The sequence below is a fragment of the Culex pipiens genome, chromosome 2 (assembly GCF_016801865.2).
Source record: "Culex pipiens pallens isolate TS chromosome 2, TS_CPP_V2, whole genome shotgun sequence".
In the NCBI taxonomy this organism is placed as follows: domain Eukaryota; kingdom Metazoa; phylum Arthropoda; class Insecta; order Diptera; family Culicidae; genus Culex; species Culex pipiens.
Genome location: NC_068938.1, coordinates 124,841,442 through 124,864,309, shown reverse-complemented (window position 1 = coordinate 124,864,309; position 22,868 = coordinate 124,841,442). Strand labels below are relative to the sequence as shown.

General features: G+C 42.0%; 1 protein-coding gene across 8 annotated transcripts in view; it reads right to left on the bottom strand.

Moving 5' to 3' along the window:
• Window positions 1–5,156: 5,156 nt before the first annotated feature.
• Window positions 5,157–22,868, bottom strand: part of LOC120414981 (spectrin beta chain) — a 70,538-nt gene continuing 52,826 nt past the window's right edge. For 2 of the 8 annotated variants that reach the window (XM_039576325.2, XM_039576326.2), the window contains exons 4-12: window positions 17,280–22,866; window positions 17,020–17,216; window positions 16,775–16,964; window positions 15,452–15,541; window positions 14,957–15,151; window positions 14,391–14,500; window positions 11,698–11,864; window positions 11,440–11,622; window positions 5,157–7,911 (exon numbers count right to left, since the gene is read on the bottom strand). In XM_039576325.2, coding sequence (XP_039432259.1) covers window positions 7,908–7,911; window positions 11,440–11,622; window positions 11,698–11,864; window positions 14,391–14,500; window positions 14,957–15,151; window positions 15,452–15,541; window positions 16,775–16,964; window positions 17,020–17,216; window positions 17,280–22,866 — 6,723 coding nt within the window. In that variant the 3' untranslated portion in view covers window positions 5,157–7,907. Of the gene's footprint in view, window positions 7,912–11,434; window positions 11,623–11,697; window positions 11,865–14,390; window positions 14,501–14,956; window positions 15,155–15,451; window positions 15,542–16,033; window positions 16,088–16,774; window positions 16,965–17,019; window positions 17,217–17,279; window positions 22,867–22,868 lie in introns of those variants that run through there. The other 6 variants (XM_039576328.2, XM_052708176.1, XM_039576327.2 and 3 more) reach the window with 6 other exon arrangements.

Genomic DNA, 22,868 nt, shown 5'->3' with positions numbered 1-22,868 from the left:
TCGCCATCAAAATATTGGTGGCACCAAGGGCAATTCAGTGAGAAACTCTGGGAGTAACTCTGAGTTTCTCAGCTTACTCCCGAGAAACTTTTATTCCCACCCATAGATTGATACCTTGGTATAACAAAATGTCAATGTCAGGCAAATGTCAACAAAAAAAAGTTCTCCCACAACGGACATGCCAGTTTTGGACGCGGTTTCGTCTTTTTTCCCCGAAAAACAGGAACTTTTGCTGCCGGACCTGGTTGAAATTAGTCAAACGTCGCCCGCCAGCGCAGCAGCATTAGGACAAACGGGGAGACTTGCCGTGGAGGTCGAAAGCAAGTCAACTTGAGGAAGGATTGATAAACGTTTGGCCTAGTCCTACACTTCTGTAGAATCCCCGATGTCCTTTCCAGAGTAATGGAACCATCTTTAGAGTGGCTCAGAGGATTTTCTCCGAAAAGGACTAAACGAGCCAACAACTTTGACACCAGCTGTATGGCCTCAACTGCCTCAAGAAACACACGGCTACCTCCACAGTGGTCTTTTTAAAATACAAAACGGAAATTCGATGTGTACTCGTTTGATTTCTTAATATGGCAAATTGAAACACATTGTTTTAAGATTTATTTATTTAAATATTTTCAAGATTTCACAATTGTATGGTTTGCATTCAGTGGGCCACAGTGTGGTTGCAAAGAAAGTGAACACTTTTTACCGACTGTGTAGGACGGTGGGTGCCGGATGTTGAACTGGTTGTTGTCTCGCTCGCCTCCAACAGTCATTGCTCTTCCAGGGACAGACCAAGTTCAGCTTAAACTGGTCAAAGAACTTGGCCTTTTCACGCACCTGTAACCTAATTTCGGAGAGTTTTTCCTATTCCTCCAGGTTGAGGTGGTATACTGGTTACTGCTGGCGGGACATATCTCACAGCGGACCTTTGCAACCGAGGCGTCATTTGTAGCTGCCGACGGTGAACTTGGTCACGCGGCGAGTTTACATAAAAGCATCTTGGACTGGAAAGCCCTTTCCGGCATCAGTTCCAGGACATTTCGACAACAGGATAAGGCCACACTCTGTGATACGGCCGCTGCAATTGCGACGCTCGCGAACTCCATTTTTTTTTTCATTATTTTGGGTAGAACTGCAAGGAAAAGGGTAAAACGAGATCAGGGATTCCTTCCAGATAGTAACGGAAGCGGCCTTTTCCGCCGGATTGCCGAGGAAGCTTACCTTCGGGTGTAATTTTTGTACATCGGATCCTGATTTGTTTTGACCACCATGTAAGTTTTGCATTCAAAACAAACAAACCCCTAGCAACGACACACACACTTTTCCAAACACAAGGTTGATCTATGTAGGTGGGATTGATGAAAAGCAACCGGAGTAACTCGGAGTAACATTGAGAAACTCTCGTTACTCTGGGCAATATTGAGGAACTCTTTTGCTCACTGAAATGCCCTTGATGAAAAACGTTGCTTTCATTGATACTTGATCATCCAAATTCAATAAAACATTATTTCCGTAATTTTATTTGAGAAAAACAAACATAACTTCTTTTGAAATCACCAACGTCGATATCACCTAGGGACCTACGCCTCTCCATATAGGCTCTCTAATATCACCCTGCTGTCACTGAGGGGGGCGCTTTGTTATGATTCGTTTTTCTTCGCCGAATGTACATGGCGCTTTTTTCATGTTGCTTGTTTTTCGTCACGAGGTTTATGTAGCCTTTTATTTGACAGGTTGACAGGGCTATATAAACAGGGACTGCTGATGGCAGATATTTTGTTTATGTTACTTTATTTAAAATCATGATTAAACAGACTTTACTGAAGTAACTTTTGCTCATTTTTGGTGGAGAGGTAGCTTATTAGAAGTACTTTCAGAATATACAATAACCCAGAAAGTGTCAAAATGTACATGATGCCTTTTGAAATGTTACCGTCGACTTGTCCGATCAAGCAATCGACTGGATTTTTATTAAACAGTTTATTAACAGTTACTTGTCTTACAGTTTCCCCGGTTGCTACGATCCTTCCTGGTTCAATATACGGTGGGCATTGTTCAACTGTCAACAAACGCCCAAGAAACGGTCAAGGAAAGGGTCACGAAAAGATTTCTAATACACTCAAACCCCGATGGTTTGACACCAACTGTTGTCAAACGAACGGGGTCACGTTTTAGTTTGACAAACCTTTTACACGGAGTTCACACACACTACCTAACGTTTGTTTTAGTAGTGTGCGTGAGCGCCGTGTAAAAAGTGACAGTTCGTCACTTTTTAGTTTGACTTTGACCAACCAACGGGGTACAAACTAAAAAAGTGTCAAACGAAAAAGTGACCAACCACCGGGGGTTGAGTGTAAAGCTAAGAACAAGATTGTCCGTTCGACGCAGTGGTGAACGCAGAACGCTGTGCCAGTTCGATTTTTCCATCAACTGTCAGTCGAATAATCTGCAGGGGTTGCTTTGTTCAATGGTCGATGACTGGCAGGCTATGATGACAGGCGCAAAATTTTGCGTTTGCGTCCAGGTCTGACGGACAATCTTGTTCTTAGCTTAATGCCGAACCTCAAAACGTAAAATATTAAAATTTAAGGACGGGTTTTGTTTTTTTTTTTACTTGAAATGAAGGGTAAAATCCAAATGATTATCAATGAATTTTCTAGCAGCAATATTCAAAAACAGGTGAGTCACAATTTCAAAGATCTGAAAACACATAAATTTAGAAATTCAGAAATTGTTAAAGAAATTCGGAATCAATTCAAAAAGAAACCACCATATTTTCAAATTTAAAAATTTCAACAAAAATAAATAAATTAGATATTCAGAAATTCCGTGTTTACTTTTCAATAGGGTGTCACGAGACCATCCATAAACCATGTGTTCACTTGTTGGAAATCTCAAAAATTAAAAATGACAGAATATAGCACTTTGAAAAATTATAAACAGTTCGAAATATATTGTCCTAAGTCCTCGTCAAAATTTCCAGTTTTTTTATTTGAGTTACTAACCTTTTCAGGTGACTCCAAAATTGTCTATTTTTCATAATCTGTGATAGCGAAAAGAAAGGTGGAATAGTAGTTTAAGAACATTCGAACATCACAATTTTACCTATAGAATTTTACATTTTTTTTTTCAAATTTCAGAGTTTTTACTTTTTGGATTTTTTTTGTATTTTTTCAATTGTCAAGTTCATCGATGGAATAATCATCATCAAAAGAAAATCTTTGGATGTTCATCATGAGAAAAAATCCATAGGGAGCATGGCTCTCCTCTCTCGCGCTCGAAAGATCGGTAAAAAGAATCTCAAAAAATCATCATCTTGATTATTCGGCGGATCATCTTTTTCACTACTACACTTGCAAGTGTAACGGCACACGTCGAAAATGACCTGTCACATTTTGTAGATGGACATTGTGTGTAAACAAAGTGAAATAAATATTTTTGAGTGGTGCTGACAAGGAAATTCACAAAAAATCATCAGCAGATTGATTTTCTTGGAGAATTTCGGGAGCGATTTTCTTTTGCGTGATTTGCCTCCTCTCTCTTTCGCGGGTGAAAAAAGATCGGAAGCGAAATTGTTTTTTTCGCGATTATTGCATCCCTGGTCAAGTTTTTGGTCTCCTTATTTTTTTTAATTTTTTATTTTTGTTCTCATTTTAGCATTTTTTTTTTCAAGAACCTCGAGCGCACTTTAAAACGGTGTGCGCACTTTGTAAGGAACCTGGGTCAAGGAAAATTTTAAATGGGCAGCTGCAGCATCGAAAGCAAGCCAACGAGCGTGAAGATAAGCCCAATGGAAAAGCTCCCTCTCTCTTTAGTTCTGCCATTCGTAAAGCTATTTCTTGACTGCTTTCCTTTTGGAGCTGCGTATTGCAAATAAGAAAAGAGCATGAGCATGAGAGACCACCCATGGTTGTCCTTCTCCGTTTCTGAACAGGACCGTAATATGCTATCAATACAACTGACCATACGCTTAAACGATCTAATGGTGTTTCCCTTATCAACAGCATGTATGAATGCGTTGAAAAGATAAAACATCAAGATCATTAAAACTAGATCTGAAGCAAATAGGTAACAGTCATTGGCCACCAACGGCGCCCGCCATGTCAGTTTGTAGATCTCGGGGGGATTGGGACGGGAATGTTAGTTAGCACAGGTTGCTACCAAGGGTGGTTTCTATACGATATCACATTGGTAGAACTTGAGATTCAAAAAGAGGGATTTGTACAGTGCAGCCTTTAGCGGTGGAAAGCTCCAACTTTTATAACAGATTTTATAATAGATTTAACCGAGGGGTTGATCAACAGCACGATTTTTTCTCTAGCCTGAGCAAATAACTCGAAACACAACTTAAGAACCCCTTGACTGATAGAAACTGGAATAAACTGTTAAACAAATAAAAGAAAACAACATCGTAGCTGGCCATGCAAAAAAAAAACAAATTTCTAGTGTTTAAAAATTTCCGTCCATCTCAAGGCAAACAGTCGGAGGATGCGGATGAGATTATTCCCAGTTATTTGGTGTTAAGTTTAGCATAAATGATTCAATCTTAGACAGCCGGCTGTGGAAAGATAAAACCAAATAAAACGCGAAACCGCACGGACCGAAAAACACACACAATCGGGGGGAAAACAAAGACGGAAACGGCAACGAAAATCCGGCTTGTTGACCGCGACGCGAACCGTTCAAATTTTCCAAAGCAACTGTCAAACATCGCGAAATCACCCGGGTCGAAATACACACACAATCGAGGAGAAAACAAAGACGGAAACGGCAACGAAAATCCGGCTTGTTGACCGCGACGCGAACCGTTCAAATTCTCCAAAGCAACTGTCCTGCAAATAAGAAAAGATTTAGAAAAGTCTCAAAAGACTAAAGTTGATGCATCCTAAACAAAGTCATTGTCCGCTAAAGAGGCCAAAAACTAACAACGGATTCTCAGATTAAACTGAAGGGTTTGTGATATCAAAAAGATAAGCTTTTCGGTTATATTTATATTTTTGTTTTATTTTGAAATTTCAAAGTAGCGTTTTTCGTTTGATCTTATTACTTTTGATAACAATTAAATATTGATTTTTTGTTAGCATTTCCATTTTTTAATATCAAGTGTACTTTTTTTCCTTGATTTCTTCAGATATACTTTTACACTTTTTTGTTGTTTCTTCTGTTTGCCTTAGCCATTGTTTTTTTTTATAAAATAAAGTTGAATTAATAGATGTAAATATCTCTTTAATCTTATCATTTAGTAATTTTTCTTGTTTCTTCTTTGTTTTCCTTTTCTTTCTTGCTGAATGCACGCGCCAAGAGAAACTGCAGATAAAGTGAAAATCGGATGTACTATTCGCGCAAGCGCCGCTTAACTTTAGCCCATCCTATTTTCTACCGGAAGTGCACTTTCGTCTCTTGTTTTGAGTTCTGCTGCGACAGCGCGCGCGTGTGTGTGTGTTCGAGTGTCACGATGCGTTTTGCGTGTGTGTTTGCTGATTTAATTGCATGATTTTTTGTGTTTCACGAATTTGATTTTGGGGGTGGCTGGCAGCAGCCGCTTTCTCCAATTTCTTTTGCGCTCAAGTAAAACAAGTTCGAATAATAGTTGAATATATCTTTATTTGTTGTTGTTGTTGTTCTCTTTACTCTCACAAGCTGGCAGTTTAAAAAATATACTTGATTGATTTTATGTATGCTTTTTGTTGTTGTTGTATAAAACAAACTTGCTTTTACAGAAGCGATCTAATATATATTAAATTTGCTTTTTTTATTTTTTTTTATCTTTAATTTTCTCTAACGCTGCGCATTTAGTACATACTAAATTAGACAATAATAAAATAAATAATGTACCATTGTAGGTTCTACAAATAAGCAAAACACTATGATTATTGTTGATTTATCCCTCTCAAAATAATTGTATCTCTTGTGTACCGAAACGACGACGGTTGAAAAGGTTTTTGCTTCATTTTGTATAATATATTGCAAATACATTTTTGTTGTTTTCTTCTTTATATATTATCATTTAATTTTCTTCTTTTTTCTCATTAATATTAACCAATAAGTGGCCGACGACCGTGCGTGCTCTCTTCATGACTCCGCGTTCAGTACTTCGTGCCTCGTTCGCCGCGCCACAATCTGCACATTCTTTCTGTCTCTTTCTCTCTTTCGAAGATCGTTGCGTCCCCGTCGTCGTCGTCGGCCAATCCACTAACGCTATAAGACAAATAGCTATCAACTATTTTCTGCTCCTCTTCTGCGCGCTGCTGTAATTCTCCTCCTTCTTACATGCTAGAGTCGAAATTAAAAAGGGGTTTTTGTGTGAAGACTGATAGAAAAAGAGGTGTAACTTGCACTTTACTGAAAATATTGGTTGGACTTGGAACCCAAAAAGAAGAGTGTTTTATCTCTCTCTGAATTAACTTTTGTGCTGCACATATTTGCTATTGCTATCATACTGGAAAGCGCGCGCGTTCACACACAATGTTGTAAGATCAACGTAGCCATGACTTAAGAAACCAACTATGAAAATTCCCGACAGGTGACAGCACTGGTTACTGCGATCGACGGATAGTCACAGGTTGCTTAGATCATGGCTATACCGATCTCTGCAGCACACAACTAGAGGCGTCGCCCTCAATCAAACACGCACACGACTATATAAAAAGGGGAAGCGAATTTTGCGGCAAGCATGACATTAGTTTCTGGCGTGAACACAACAAATTGGAGACCTTGAACACCACACCCTCTGCCCTTGCCCTTGGCCCATTTAAGCTTGCAATTTTTAAAACTTTCTTTCACATACCGAATACTAGGTAGAAGAACTTGCACTGCACAACTGTTTTTTGTTTTTCTTGAACTTTTTTTATTCGTTTGTAAAATAAAGAAATCAAGTTGTTCTCTACTACAAGCTGGTGGCGACCCATCGGCACTGGCCACATACTGGCCACATTTTGCGCGGACATCGTGTCGTGTCGTTTCGTGTGTGTTTGTTTGTGATATTTGCAATACCTTCCAGTTTCTTTTCTCGCGAAACGAAACCGAAGAACGTGCGCGTAATTAGATGCCGGTAGAAGAGTTGAATCTCGTTTGTTTGCCTTTTTTTCTCTTCGCTGCTGACTTTTGTGTTTGTGTTTTGTCTTCGATTAGGATAAAATAAATATTTTATTATTTAGATACTTTTCGACTTGCTTTTTTTTATACACAGATTGTTGTTAAAAATATTCTTCGTCAGGTGCTTACACATTAAGGTTTTCTTCCTCTATCCTTCGTGTCAAATTTGGTTCCAAATCAGCTTTAGCAGAGTGTTTTAACTGTGTGTCACTTATCTAAACATCATTTTTTTGCTGGTTCAAGGGGACTATTATTTGTGTTCTGCTCTGTCTGTCTGTGTGTGTATTCTAGGCTTTCTCTATATAATATGATTTGCGAAGACGCTACCACATAAAACATGTTTCTTTCTTTTTTGTTAATAATTTTCCGCTATAAGAGTTTTTTTGTGTGTGTGATTTGATGATGATGCGTGTACTGATGAAGGTCAAAAAGGAAAACCCTGAAAGCAGTTGCTTGCGCCCCAAACAGGTTTGGTGGCGGCCCTGTGTTTGTGTTACACAGTTATATAGTACAAAGAGTTTTGGAGAAAAAACGTAGACTGACTTTCGCTTTTTTGTTTTTGTTTTTTGTTAGGAAATCTGTTGCGCGCGCTTTTGCTTCGCTCTCTCTCACTTTTGCTATTTGTCGTTGCGCGGCGAAGGGTTTTACAAATAGTACGTACTTTCGACAATTTCACTAGCGCAATTTTAAGTTAAAACAGAAGAAGAAGGTCGTCCAATTGGGAGGGGCGTGTTGGTATTGTAGTACAGTTTTGCTGCTCATTCTTGCTTTTTACTTAGATGTGTCGTTAGCGGATCATGTATGTTTTTGTAAAGATTTTAACTGTAAATAAAATGAAAGGAAACGAAGAAGAGAAAACGGATAAAATGGAGATTAAAAATTTGGATATTTTTTTCGTTAAAACTAACTTATTTCTAAACATTTCGGAATTTTGTGTTTTGCAGCAAGCACAATTGTATGGGTGTAACTTAGTTTCTAGTAAAATAAAAGCTTTGCGATGTGCAAATAAATGAACAAAAAAATATTCAAAAGCTAAATAGAGTAGACGTACTAGTTTTGAGTCTACTAAACAAAGCTCCCAACAATTTAAGTTTTTTCTTAAGCTTCTTAAGTAATCTGCTTGCAAATTCTCTGCATTTTGAAAACATTCTAAAACATTTAATTTGTCGTCAGTAGAATAATTTTGCGGAAAGTTTGAAAGAAAATTGCTGAATAAATTTCGAATTGAATGGTTAAAAAATTAGACGGCACTGTCCATTGCATGCGGCGCGCTATTTTTTTAAAGTGGCACCCCAATACCTTCGAATAAGACGTTATTCAAAGTCAAAAAGACACAATTAACCTAATTATGCGCGTAAAACTCAGTTTTTATTTTCAAAAAATCATATCTTGGAAACGTACGGTTCGCCATCACCAATTTTTTGAAATGTTATGTGAAATTTTCCGAGGAATCCGATAAAAAATATTTTCAGACATAGGCTCTTTGGTCCAGACACGGTCAAAACGCCATTTTAAGTTTTCATACGACTTTTTTAAATATTAAGCTAGATTTTTTAAACTTCTTACTATTTTTCTCAAATAGCCAAACTAATCACCATTCTTTTGTACAGCTAAAATCGGATGAAATGGCACGGAGATATGATTTTTTTTTTTAGAAAAGTGGTTTTTGCGAAAAATGATGAAAATTGCCATTTTTCGAACCACCCTAGCACGATGTAGGTCACCCTAATTGCCAAACAAAAAAAAAAAAATTTCAAAAAAGTGTCCACGTGGTTTATGGATACAAACAAAATTATGACAGTGAACATATGAATCACTAGTTATTGAAGTTTTTAAATGCAGTTTTTTGCAAAAAAAAAAAACACTCCTTTTCTTTCAGATGCGGAATATAGTCAACCAAAAAAAAAAACAACAAAACCAAAAAGAAACCATATTTTCAGAGACGGTCAAGCTATGTCAAGACTTTTACTGGTAAAAAAGTCACGTTTTTAACAAAAAAAAAAATCATTTTAAGATGCTATAATTTGAAAACGTTACACGGTATCAAATTCTAAAAATAGAGTACAGTCATCCCACATATTCGGAACGGTTTCCAGATCGGCCAATGTTCAAAAAATCATAGCAAATCTATAATTGAACTTAATGATTCGCTTTTATTTTCATTTGAAAGCTTTTCTTGCAATCTTTCGAATGCTGTATCGAACATCTGCAAATTTAAACTTTTATATGAAGTTTTTGAAGAATTACTTTGACCCTTGAAATCCACAAATTCGAAACACTTTTTTCTTACGAATGTAAACAAACTTTGGATCTCTCCAGGAGTACATATTTATTACCAAATAATGACTTCACACACTGAAACCAATGAAACTCAAGCTTAGTGATGTTTTAAACATGGTTTGATAACTTTTTTTGTGAAAATATCAGTTAAATTCAGGTGTTCCACAATTGTGGGAGGCACAATAACATCCCACAATTATGAAACAGGCAATTTGGAGGCAGTGTTTTGCTGCTTTGGACAAAATAGTCTTGGAATGAAGTTTTTTGTTCAAAAAGTACTACTTTTACTATTGAAATAGAAAAATAATGTCCAAATGAAGGTTCTAAAAATAGTAAGGTCGACAGAAAAGCTACTTTTGGCATGCTATTGACAAATTATCATAAAAGTGTTCCGAATTTGTGGGTGTTCCGAATATGTAGGATGACTGTAAAAGTTTTTTTCCAACTTTTTTTTCACGTTTTCTTAAAAATTATGATTTTTTTGTTGAAAAATTGGCAACCCTGCGGAATTAATTTTAATCAACTTGGTCCTAAGTAATATCTACAACTGTCGAAGATACCAAATTGATCAGAAAATCTGTTCTCAAGACACAGATATTTCAAAAGCATGAATGAACATTAATAATAAAAAAAATCGACGTCAGGGATACCCTCTGATTCAATTCCTTAGTAAAATAAGTAGCTGTGAAAATTTTGAGCGAAATCGGTTAAGGTTCGCTTTTTATCGTTGAAGTTGGAAAAAAAACCTCTTCATACAAAAACGTTTTCTTTAAGCCGTTAATAACTCGTCAGGGTTAACTCGGATTGTTTTGCGGTCTTTGACAAAGCTGTTTTTCATACAATTTTACATAAGAAGTATGAGAATACTTGACAATGAAAAAAAAATGACTTGACAATAATAATCCGACACATTTAACGCCACCTTCAAGCGGAATTTTGAAATTTTTGCTTTTGCCTATACATTTTTTCGATTTTTCCCATAAAAACTTCAATGATAAAAAGCGACCATTAACCCTTTACCGATTTGGCTCAAAATTTGCACAGTTACTTATTTTTACCTAAAGAACCGAGCCAGGAAGTATTTCTTACGATTTTCCAAAATTTCATTTTCATTCATTTTCTTGTATGTTCTGACATAACGATGCCTGTGTGCTCTTTTGTACTAAGTTTTCTGAGATTAATATCTAGATAGAACAAGAGAGCACACGGGCATCGATAAGTGAATTTTACATGAAATTCATGTGTTTTTTGTTTCATGTTAATTCAATTGCCATAACTTTTATAAAATTAATGAGTCAAGTCAAATCAATAAACAAACATAACAAAACCAAATACCTAAAAAAAATAAAATAGCATTAAATTTTAAGCCCAGTTACCAATACAATTGTGCTGCTCTTGTGTTCGAATACATGTAATTTAGACTTATTAAATAATCACCAATGTCATACGAAAGCATTCATCAAACGAAAACAAAACAAGAACAAACCGAATCATAACATGCGTAACGCGTGAATAAAGATAGAGTGATGTGATGTGATCATGAAAAACAATCCCTAAAAAGAACGTGTGTGCTGTGCTGTGATGATGCGGTGGGTGACATAACCAAGTGTGGTGAATAAAAGATACTTGTTTTTTGTTGACAACAATAGAAACTTATAACGGAACAGATGAGCAAAACAAAACACAACTTAAAACTCTAAAACAAATAAAAAAAACGTTGTGATCTCTCACAGCAGAAGCCTCGAGGCGAGATGTCAAACAATATAAAATTAAATAACAAAAGACTTTTGAACGCACTAGGTGTGACAAGAGACAAGCACAAACACATTTGGTGAAAGATTCACGTGCGCGCGCGCGTCTGTCGTCGTTGGGGTGAAATGATGGTATTGACTATCATACGTGAGAATGCTTTCGGTCATTGTCGTGGTGAGATTTGTTTGTAAATTTTGACTTGTTTCAGTGTAGGTGTGTGACTGGGTGTGTGTGAGTGAGTGTAAGTGTATCTGTGTGTGTTTGTGTTCGTGTAAAGAAGGGAAAAAGGGGGAAGAAAAGGTGTAAAATCCAATTTACTTTTTCTTCAGTGTAAAGAATGACCGTCTCTTTTGTTCATCTTTCTGTGATGAGGCTGGCAACGTTAACGAACGGCCTTCACCGCTAGCGTCAAGCTCGCACTGGGCTTTCAAAGCAGTTACCCATTGGTTCATCTCGAGGTCGTCGTGACACTGCTGCAGGAATTCGGCGCCGTTCGACAGCCTAAAACGAGAACACAAAATTTCACATGCATTAATACATAGTTCCCAGCAGTCCTTCTTTCCAGTATTGCCATACTTTATTCTGAACACATGCTTCTTCTTGGTGTAGTCAGTGGCAATTTCGATGCGCGCTCCCTTCAGCTCTAGCGGCGGTTCCCCGCGGAACGTCTGCTCCGGGACGAGTTTGGCCGACTTCTGGTCCTTGAAGAACGTCAGGCGACCGTTACGGGCCACGCAGTAAACCTAAAAAGAAGGAAAGAGAAATGGGGTTAAAGTTTTGATGTATTTCCAATGAACGCTTGACGAGCTCTCTTGGCCAAAAGGCAAAACAAAAAAAAAAGAGAAAACACTTCCTCCTTAGCAATACTCCTCGGAAGGCACAAAACGGGTATAAAGGCATTGAAAACAGAATCCTGACAACAACAAAATCATGAGATTCTGCAGGGGCGCCGACTAGTCCAAAATGTTGGGGGGGCACGGTTGTTTTCCGAAATCGATAGGTAAAAGTGGCGATTAGATGTTAAAGTTTCTTGTGTATCACGAATTTTAATAATTTTTTTACGATGTGATACGGATTTTTTCATCCGGAATCATTTTTTTTTTTAGAAATAGATGGTTTATTAAAACGTGATTGAGATAATTGGGGGAATTTTTTATATGTTCTGAGGCGAATTCATTCCCATTAGCATATTTTCAGTTATTTCCTAGAAGTAACAGTCAATAATAAAAATAATCAGATATTTAGAAATTCAACAATACCAATATTCTAAAAATAAAAACAAAAGTAAAAAGGAAAAAATTTAGAACTTCAGAAATTTAAGAATACAAAAACACATTAAAATAAACATCCATTTTTCAAATCTGCAGTTTAGATAAAAAAAAAAACAGATACACCAAATTCAATATTCTAAAATTAAAAAAAAAATTAATACAGAGAAACCTCTGTAGCGTTACGCTTTTTGTTTCGTAGATTACTCTTAAACCCTACAATATTTTTGGAAGCTTCAAAAAGCGATTTGTAGATCTGAACAAAACCTAAAAATTGCTTCCAAAAGATTTGAAAAATGTTGCATCGTTCCAGCGAAATTTACAAATTAGAAAAACGTAACGCATCGCATAAAAACAGGTTTCACTGTAGTATAAAAAAAATTCTAGGGTTGAAAAACTAATGGCTTGAAAATGTTAAGAAATCAAAAGCAGAAATTTAAACAATCAGAAAATTAGAAATAACAATTAAATTCAATGTTTAAAAAAATTGAAAATTTCTAAATTCTGATACATCAATAGATTTTTTAAGAATTTAAGAATTTAAGAATTTAAAAATTTAAGAATTTAACAATTTAACAATTTAAGAATTCAAGAATTTAAGAATTTAAGAATTTAAGAATTTAAGAATTTAAGAATTTAAGAATTTAAGAATTTAAGAATTTAAGAATTTAAGAATTTAAGAATTTAAGAATTTAAGAATTTAAGAATTTAAGAATTTAAGAATTTAAGAATTTAAGAATTTAAGAATTTAAGAATTTAAGAATTTAAGAATTTAAGAATTTAAGAATTTAAGAATTTAAGAATTTAAGAATTTAAGAATTTAATTTTCTATTTATATTATTATTTTCTACTCCCTGATTTTTTTGGCATATTTTTTGAGGGTGCAGGTTAAAATTTCTATAGCCTTTTTATTTTTTTAAATCGATCATAAATAAATTATAATGTGGAATTGTCTCAGTAAAGCGGTGCGCTAGTTTTCAAAAATTTACTTTTTTTGAAACAATTGTGTTTTTCGGCTAAAATTGGTATAGAACGGTTAAGAAATGTATTTTTAATCTTTTCAAATCCTTTCTAAAATTACCCAAAAAATAATTGAATTTATCAGCTTTTTTGTAAATGTAAAGCAGTCAAGAAATGTTTCGTTTGAAAACTTGATGATTGTTTTCGCAAGAGTTTGCGTAAGTTTTATTGTAGATAAGGTGCTATGGAAAAAGTACATTGGTTTTGTTTTTGGAACAACATGCACAGATAGAAATCTTATGAGCAAATCCGTAAAATCTATGTTGACGACATCTCTCAAATCATATACCGATGCCTCTGTGCTCTTGTACTAAGCTTACTGATTTTCCTAGAGAGCACAGTGGTATAGATAAAACGTTGTCGATTTAGAAAAAAATGCATCTAAATCCAGAAAATTGTAAACAATTTTGTTCAAAAAATTTGAGCGATTTCGAAAACAACAAATGTTTTTGAGCTTTTTTACGGATTCGCTTACAAGAATTCTATCCGTGTGTACAAACAATGTTCCATTTAAGTTTTAGATATTATTTTCAATCATTTCTGTATTTTTTTTAATATTTGAAATAGAAATATTTTTCTTCCAAAATTTCTGGGGGGCACAATGTATGGGCTGCCCCCCCAGCCAAATTTTAGGGGGGGGGGGGCAAAAAGTACCGTGCCCCCCCAGAGTCGGCGCCCCTGGTTCAAGGTTTTTTTTTCTTCTAAATATTGTTCTTCTCTATGGACTGGAATTTTCAGGGCAGTGGGACTAAGTTAGCTAAGATATTTTTTTTCCTGATGGATTTTTCAAGGCTGTAAAGTCGGATACTTTTCGAGGATTTGGAGTTGAAGTCTCTCAACATTTAGATGCCGGATTCGGAGTCCGCTAATTTCAAATTACTTTACAAGGAAGTTTTGGTGGAGTCGGATCTTTTTAGAGAGCTGAAGTTGGAGTGGGCGACTTCTCCAATAACAAAATAAATAAATCTTTGCATATCTTACCTTATCCCATGACCGGTTCGATGCCTTCTTCGTCGTAGACTCCCACTCGTGCTTCCGGGTGAGGATACCTTCCTGGGCGCCCTCATCGGTTCCTCCGGGGCTGGGACGATCTGTTTGCGAGTCGCGCGAGGGAAAGATGAACAATGTATTAGTTTTTCTGCGTTCAAAACCTTTTCCTGATGTTCAGCAGCAACTAACTTCTGGCCAATACAAATCGCTAATAGAGAGAACTGATAAATTTTGAATTTGGAAAATATTCTGGTAAACATTTCATTCTAAAGAAACTGCTGGAAAGTTCGTGGGGTGTTTATCTACTTTCGCTGTTTCATGGGCAAACACGATCGGTCGGTCTCGGTCTCTATCACATAGTTAGGGGGGTTGGCACTACTTGACACTATATTTAGGTTTGCACTAAATAGAGGGAAAGAAACAGTTCACGAAACAACAAACAGATCATGCACAAGAGACACAGTGAGAGATGGTTCTACACTACCGTAGTTCGATGAGAATTTAGGGATAATATGAGATAAAGAATAAAAGCACAGATTTTTGTTTGTTTTCGATACCTCCTTCGTCGTCGGATACTTCGGCCTTGGAGGTGCCCCGCTTCCAGCGGAAACTCCGGAACGGGCTCTTGGAGCGAGATCTTCGGCTGACTTTGGACGCGCTGGCACTGGCGCTGCTGGCGGAGCGCTCTTTCGGCGTGCCCGAGTGCCTCCGCGGGGTGGTGGCGGTGCTGGTGCTGGGTGCGTCGGTGCCAGCTACTTGCGAGGTTTTTTGTTTTTCAAATGAGCGACAAATGTAAACGCAAACAAACGTGTGACACAAAATACACAAACACAAGTAAAAATGATAAAATGTAGATTTTTTTCTGGTTGACAATTTTTTCAATTTTGTTGGGTTGATTTAGCCGATTTGTGCGCTCCCAGCACCGAGTGCGATTTTTTTTTTGTTTCCAAGTGATTAGCGTCCATCCCGGATTGGTCTCTCAAATCAGTTGAGCGTTACGTTACACACAAAAACAAAAGATAAAAGCCAAAACCACAAACGAGAATACTTACTGGAAGGGTATTTGGGCAGCGTGCCAGTTCGCGAGCTCGCAGGTCTCGGAATCTGCTTTGCTTCCCGACCCGGTTTAGTTTCGGCATGCACTGTACAAAGGTGTTAAGTCACGTGTAAAAGAAACAATAATCATGCCTTATAATAAATCAGGTTAAAAAAGATAAGTAAAAAGCCCTAACTGTGTTGTAAAGTGTCATTATTTACTACTGATAATACCAACAAGTTAGTCCTTAACTAGCTTACCTTAAGCACCACCACCAAAACCAAACATTAATCATTACCAACTACACCGAAAAAAGTCGACACTTAGATTCTATACAAATACCCTACAGACGAAGAGAAAGAGACAAGCGTTTCCCAAATGTAGAGCAGAAAGTAGACAAACACCGCATTTTTTTTTTCTTGAAAGACAGAGGGATAAAGATTCGTTTGCGTTGTTTTACCCAAGAAAAATAAAAGCGATTTAAAAAACCCAAAATTAAGCACTGGTTCAAATAAGCACGATACATTCAAGCACTGGCTAGCGGGTAAAATTTAGAACGTTTCTCGAATGAGGGTTAGTAAGGTCAGTTGATAAGTACCTGGCTGGGAAATAGGTCTTTCTTTTTCTACAGGTGAAGTTGCGCGCATAGTGACTGATTAAAACAGTGTGTTTGTGTTAGAAATTTAGTCAGATACAGTTTCGATTAGTTGGTTGTTGTTATTTTCGTTGGCAGCGTGTAAGAGTGTGAGCGGGTAAGAGAATTAAGAGTGTTAGTGTGAGTGTGTGATTGTAAAACGGCTGCATTCGATCAAAAGGTTATTTTTTAAACCAGCCATGGCATCGTCGGAACACTTGGTTTTGTTTAAAGTCCAATCTAGCACGGAGCTTTGGTGGCATCGACGGAAGTCATTGAGTGGACTTAAGCACACACATTCCAGATTATTTTTTATCATTTTTTTAAACTAGTTGATCGAATGCAGTCGTTTTGTGTACTTTTGGTTTGTTTAGCATTTTGGAGCAGCGGTGAAAGAGTGGGACTCAATATTAAAGGTACAGGGATCTTTTACTGATGTACAGTTCAAATAGCTTTAGCACGCGTGACTCGTGGCGTCTCTGGACAGAGTTGTTACGTTTCAACGGGACAGGACTTGGGGAAGACAAATTCTATACGTGATAGCGGTTCAATGTGATTAGCAATAGCTAGGTTGGGTACCAAGTATATTCATGTTGAGAGTTAGTGGATGTAGTTTAGATATTAGTAGTAGTAGTTGTAATAACCGGCGTTTGGGCGGGGGTCAGTGAACCTGGTACCAAAACATTAGAAGTAGTCTCAATTTACCTGATTCCAGCTCCTTCGTGGAATGTGGCGATCCGGGCGCATCGGCCTGGTCTCGCGCGGCCGCTTCCGCTTGCCGTGCCGCCTCTGCTTCGGCTTCCGCCGCGGCCTTTGCCTCCGCTTCCGCCTGCAAACGCTGACGTTCAGCCTCTTCCGCTGCCTCCTGGCGACGTTTCATTTCTTTGAGCTCAAACTGCAAACAAGAAGCCATTTAAAATTCCAAGTCTTCAAAGTCTTCCAAGTCTCACCGTTGTCAATCGCTCCAAAGCGCTGAAACGTTCCTCTTGTGCTGCGGCGGACTTCTCGAACGCCTCGTGCTTCTTGATCAGGTTCTCGACCTCGTCGATCGTGTGGCCGAGCTCCGTAGACATCAGGTACGGCTCCTGCGCGATCAACCAAGCCTCGGCGACGGCGGCGTCACGGGCAAACTGATACACTTCCAGAACTGCAATGAAAACAAACGTCAGCAACTCCATCGCACTCTCAAACAGTTAAAAAAAACACTTACTCAGTTGCAGATTCTCCCAGCGTTCCTCCCACCGGTGCAGCAGCGCGTTTCTGCTGTTGGTCAGCTGGAGCAGGCGTTCCTTAATGTCTGCCGAAGCGTAGTGATTCCGGGCGAGCAGTTCCTTACCGAGGGCGAGACACGCGGAGAAGTTGTCCTCGCGGGTGTCGATTTCGGCCTTCAAGCTCTGGTGGTTGTTCATCAGCAGCTCGACGCCGGAAACGTCGCGTGGCTTCTCCGAGGTGTTCATCTGCCGGACGACGTCCTCCATCCACAGCATCAGCGTGCGAACCATGTTGAAGAACTTGAACAGGTCTCCGGTGTCGGCGAGTTTGTTTTTCCGTGCGTCACACATGCCCTGCAGGTTGGCCCACGCGGCGAGCACTTCGTGTTCGCGGTTCGTGATTTCCCGAGCCTTCTCGCCGGCGTAAGCGGCCTGAAGCTTCGATGATTCTTCCTGAATCTGTTGCACTTGCGAATGGAGCGTCATAAGGTCCTGGATAAAGTTCTGGTGTTTACGCTGAAGTGTCGACACCGATCCGGCATCGCGACCCAGCTCATCCGAGACTCCATGCTGCTTCTCGATGATGCGTCCCAGAACGTCCTTGCAGTCGTGGAAGAATTTGTGCAGTTCGCGCGAGGCAGCCAGCATCGCCTTCCTGGTTTCAATCAGCTCCAGCAGGTCTTGCCACGACTCGTTCAATCCGTCCTTCCATTCCGCTATCGTTGCACTGTCCGAGTGTCCGGCGTGAATCAGATCGTCAGCAATGCCGTTGGCCTTGGCCACACGCTCGCTTCCGACGGCAGCCGTGTCCTGGGCAAACTCGTTGAACCGTTCCCAGAGCAGCGTAATGTGGTCGTAGTCCTGGCCCAGCTCGTGCGATCCAGCGACCAACTCACGCTCGGCAATCCATTGCTCCAGGTCGTCAACTTCACGGTTCAGCATAAACAGCTGCAGAGCTTCATCCAGACGGGCACGACGTTCTCCCGCGAGGTCCTTCAATCCAGCGTACAATTTGTCCAGCTGAGACTGTTTCACCGAGACCTGATCGCTGTAAGCATGCTGTTCCGTAGTCAACTGACGGGCAGTTTCTCCCAACTGCCGGATAGTATCGGCGTAGTCCTCAACAGACTGCTCCAACGTTTCGTGCTTCTTCATCAAGTTCTGGGCGGAAATTTCGTCCTTTCCACGATCCTCCACCATCATGTACAACTCTTGTTCGCTCATCCACGATTCCGCTTCGGCCGCATCGAAGAAGTACTGCTGCACCTTCTCCGACTGATCCAGCTGCTTGTGACGGTTGTCGATAGAGTCCTTCAGCTCCTGCCACTTTTGCGTCAACTGACTGATCAAGTCAGCAAACTGGGAAGCATCCTCGTGTCCTTCGTCGATCAGCTTCTGTCCGTTGTTGCAAATCGTCATAATCCTCGGCTCGTGGTTATCGATCTCGGTGTTCAGCGACTGGTGCTTCTTCTTCAACACGTGCACGTTGAACAGCGAGTTGCCGTTCTCCTCCGAGTTTGCCAGCGGCATCTTCTCGTCGATCCACAACTTTTCTTCCTCGACGTCACGACGGAACTGGAAGGCTTCCTTCTTCTTCTCCAACTGACGCTGGCGTTCAAGCAGCGGTGCCTTGATCTTTTCAAACCGAGCGTTCACGGCTGTCTTCTTCTCCACGATCGGTTCCAGCACGTCCTGCGGGGCGGTCTTGGTCAGCACTTCGGTCTGCTTCTCCAGTTCCTCCACTTGGCGTGCCTTGACGGCCATCTGGGTCTGGATGACCTGTTGCTTCTGCATCAAGATGTTCACCGAGGTCAAATCATTACCCGTGTCCGTGTTGATGATCTGCTTCTCAAGGTCGTCCATCCAGGAGTCAATGTCGTCGGCGCTCTGTTGAACGATAACTTCACGCTTGGCGTCGAACAGCAGCTCTCCCTTCTCCTTGGTGCTCGTCTCCAGCTCGTCAAAGTTCTTGGCCAAATCTGTCAACTTGGGTTCGATGATTTCCTTGAACTCTGGCTTCTCAACCATGAGCTCTTGGGCGGCCTTCTGGGCTTCGTGCAGACGCTCCTTGTTGGCGGCAATTTCGGCCTCGAAGGCCTGGTGGCGAGTCCATTTGCTGTGGACGGTTTTGGCGCTGCGGTAGGTATCATCCTGGGCGGTAATGTACTTCTCCTGGACCCATTCGGTCAGCTCTTCAATGTCCTGCAGGAACTCGTGCAACTTGACCTGGTTCTTTAGCTTCTCGTGCAGTTCAATCGCGCGGTTGCGGTTGTCGTCACGACGATGAGCGATACTTTCGGCACGCTTTCCAATCTTGTCGGAGTCAAAGTGCTGCTTCTCGGCCAGCTGATCCGACACCTGGACGATCGTGTTGATCTTTTCGTCGTTGGCTTCCATCGTGGTGAGGAACGCTTCGTGACGCTTCAGCTGATTCTCGGCCTGCTCCAGGTTAACCGGAGTATCGTCCTTGCTGAGAACGTGTTCTTGCTGGCTAAGCAGAACCTCGGCCTGGCGGGCATCGCGGTTGAACAGCTGCTGATCGAGGCTTTGCGACAGGAGCACCTGGCGGTTCTCCCACATCTGGTGCAGCTCCTCCCAGCCGTCCTTCAGAGCACGGAGACGCTCACGCAGGAACATGTACTGCGGATCTTCGGTCTGAGTGGGCTCCGAAGTGAGTCCCTCGCCGTACTCCATCATCTTGGTGTAATCCTCGGTGTAGTTGTCAATTTCCTCGCGGATGCTCTGGTGTTGGTTCAGCAGCTTCTCAGCCTCCGGCAGCGACGTCGGCGTGTCCTCGGAAGCGACATCCGTCTGTGTCTTGGTCAACCAGGCCTGGAAGTGGTCCAGATCGCGCAGGAAACGGTGCAGATCGCCGGCTTCCTCCAGCTTTGAGTCGCGTTCCTTCAGCATCTGCGTCAACTGTTCCCAGATGACCTGGATTTGGGCAACACGCTCGCGGATCAGGGCGGCTTCTTCCGGATGATCACCCTCGATGGCATCGGCCTCGCTTTCCAGAGCGGTCAGCTTGGCCTGGATGGCGGCGAGATCGCGTTCCATTCCGCTCAGACGACGCTGCAGGGTCATGACACCCGTAAGGTCCATCTGGAGGCTGTCGGTTTCGGTGAGGATTCGCTTCTTGTCCTCGATCCAGGAGATTGTCTCGCGGCACTCAATGTAGAAGGTCTGCACGCCGTGGGCAGATTTAAGGTCATCGCGTTTGCCCTCAGCCTGCTCGCGCAGCTTCGACCAGGCCTGGTTCAGATGGTTCTGCTTCTCGATGATTTCCTCCGAGTTCGGGTGTTCAACATGCAGCAGCTGGCGAGCAAGTTGGTTGACGACGGCAACACGCGACGCGTTGGCGTTCATCTCCTTGTCGAAGCCATCGTATCGGTGCTTCATAATTTCCACATCCTCGATGTCCTTGCCAGGAACCATGGTTTGGAGCATGCGTTCCTTTTCGCCGATCCATTGCTCGACGCCGTCGCTCTCGGAAATGAGCTTGTACAAGCTGAGCGCATCGAGCAGACGCTGCTTGCGCAGTTTGGCCAGTTCCATGAGTTCCTTGTAGCGGGCATCGATGGCGGCGAGACGTTCCTGGACCTTTTGCTGTTCCGGTTCGGTCAGGGTTAGGTTCTGGGCTTGCGTGTGCAGCTGTTCGATTGTTTCGGCATAATTCTTCAGCTCATCGGCAACGTCCTTGTGCTTCTTCAGCAGACTCTGCACGTTAGCCTCGTCACGGCCAACGTCCTCGGAAGACACGAGACGCAGCGCGTCCAGCATCCAGTTGTCGATATCGTCAGCATCGGCAAACAGTTGGAAGTAGTCGACGGCGTTCTCCAAACGCTTACGGCGGGAAACGTTGAGGTCAAGCAGGTTGTTCCACATGACCAGGATTTCCTTGAGTCGCTCGTCGATGCGATCGGCACCGAAGTGACCCTGGCGGACCAGCTCGTCACCGACGGTGCTAACCGCCATCAGTTGCTGCTCGTGCGAGTTGATCTCCTTCTCGAGGGCCTTGTGCTTGGACAGCAGCAGATTGACGGTGGTCAAGTCGTGACCAATCTCGTCGGTTGAAACAATCTGTTCCTTCTCCTTGATCCAGTTCTCCTCGTCGGCCATGTCCCAGTAGAACTGCCACAGCTTGCGGCTCTCTTCCAGCCGGGAACGACGCTCGACGGCCAGTTTGCACAGTTCGGCGTAAGCATCCTCCAGACGCTGGACGCGATCAACGATGATAGCCGGATCGCACGGTTTGTAGCCTCCTTCTTCGTCTCCGAGGAATTTCTGCGAGTTCTGGACGACCTGCTTGACGCGTTCGCCCAGCACGTTGATGTCGGCCTCAACCAGCGAGTGCTTCTGAAGTAGGTCTTCGACACCCATCAAATGCTTGCCGTAATCGTCGGTCAGCAGACGCTGCTTGATCTCCTCCATCGAGTCCAGAATGTAGATCATCTCCTGGAAGTTTTGCTGCAACTGGATGGAGAACTCCAAGCGCATTCGTCGGGCTCGTAGCAGTTCTAGCAGATAGTTCCACAGGCGCAGGACGTTCTCCTTGCGAGCGGCGATTCTCTCAATGTCGTGGTACTTTTCAGCTTCGAGCTCGTTGCAAACGGCAACCACGGCCTGGACACGTTCCTCGTACGCGAAGATGTCGGTCTCAATGGCTTCGTGCTTCTTGGCGGCGGCTTCCACGGCGGCCAAATCGAACCCAAAGTTGTCCGTGCTGACCAGACGCTGGTTCTCCGACAGCCATGTCTCTCGCATGGTAGCCTTGCGGTTGAACCGAGCGGCAAGCTGTTCGAGCTTCTCCTGGCGGATGAGTTCCTCGCGGAGGGCGAGTTCACGCTCGTGTTCGGATTTTTCGAGGCGTTCCCACGCCTTGTTGATGTCGGAAATCATCTTGCCCTCCTTCGGCGTGTACGGCTTCTGGTTGTTGGCCCGCATCTTGGACTGGAGTGTGAACAGCAGAACCTCGAGGTTTCCCTTCTCGACAAACTTGGGCGGTTTCTCGACGGTGCGGTAGTTGGAGAACTGCGCCAGCTGCTGCTGAACGCCGACCAGCGAGTTGGCAAACTGTCGGTCTCCGAGCTGCACGATCGTCACTTCGATCCACTTGAGCAGCTCGCTCGTCAGCGATTCGTACTCGTTGATCATGCGGTCGTTGTCCATCGCGATGCCGACCACCTTGCCGATACGCTTGCCCTGCACCGTCTCCTGCTTCAGCTTGCTAAAGTAGTGATAGTACGTGACGACGTAGGTGATGATGGACTTTTCGTCCGGATGCTCGACGAACACGTCCTCCGCGTCGAGCAGCTTCGTCAGACCGAGCTTCTCCTCGGCCACGTTGAACGCGTTGTTCAGGTTCTGGATTGGGTTGTTCTTGGTCAGCTTGTCGAACTGGATCAGATCCGGACGATGCTTGTGGATGATGGCGTTGAAGGCCAACCCGTCCCGCCACGAGGTCGTGAAGTTGCGCACGTTCACGTTGTGGTAGCCGGCGGTCTTCATCTGACACCACAGCAGCAGCGCATCCTTGGCGGACTTGGTCTCCTTGTTGTCGGTCTCCTCGATGGTGATATCTTGGATCT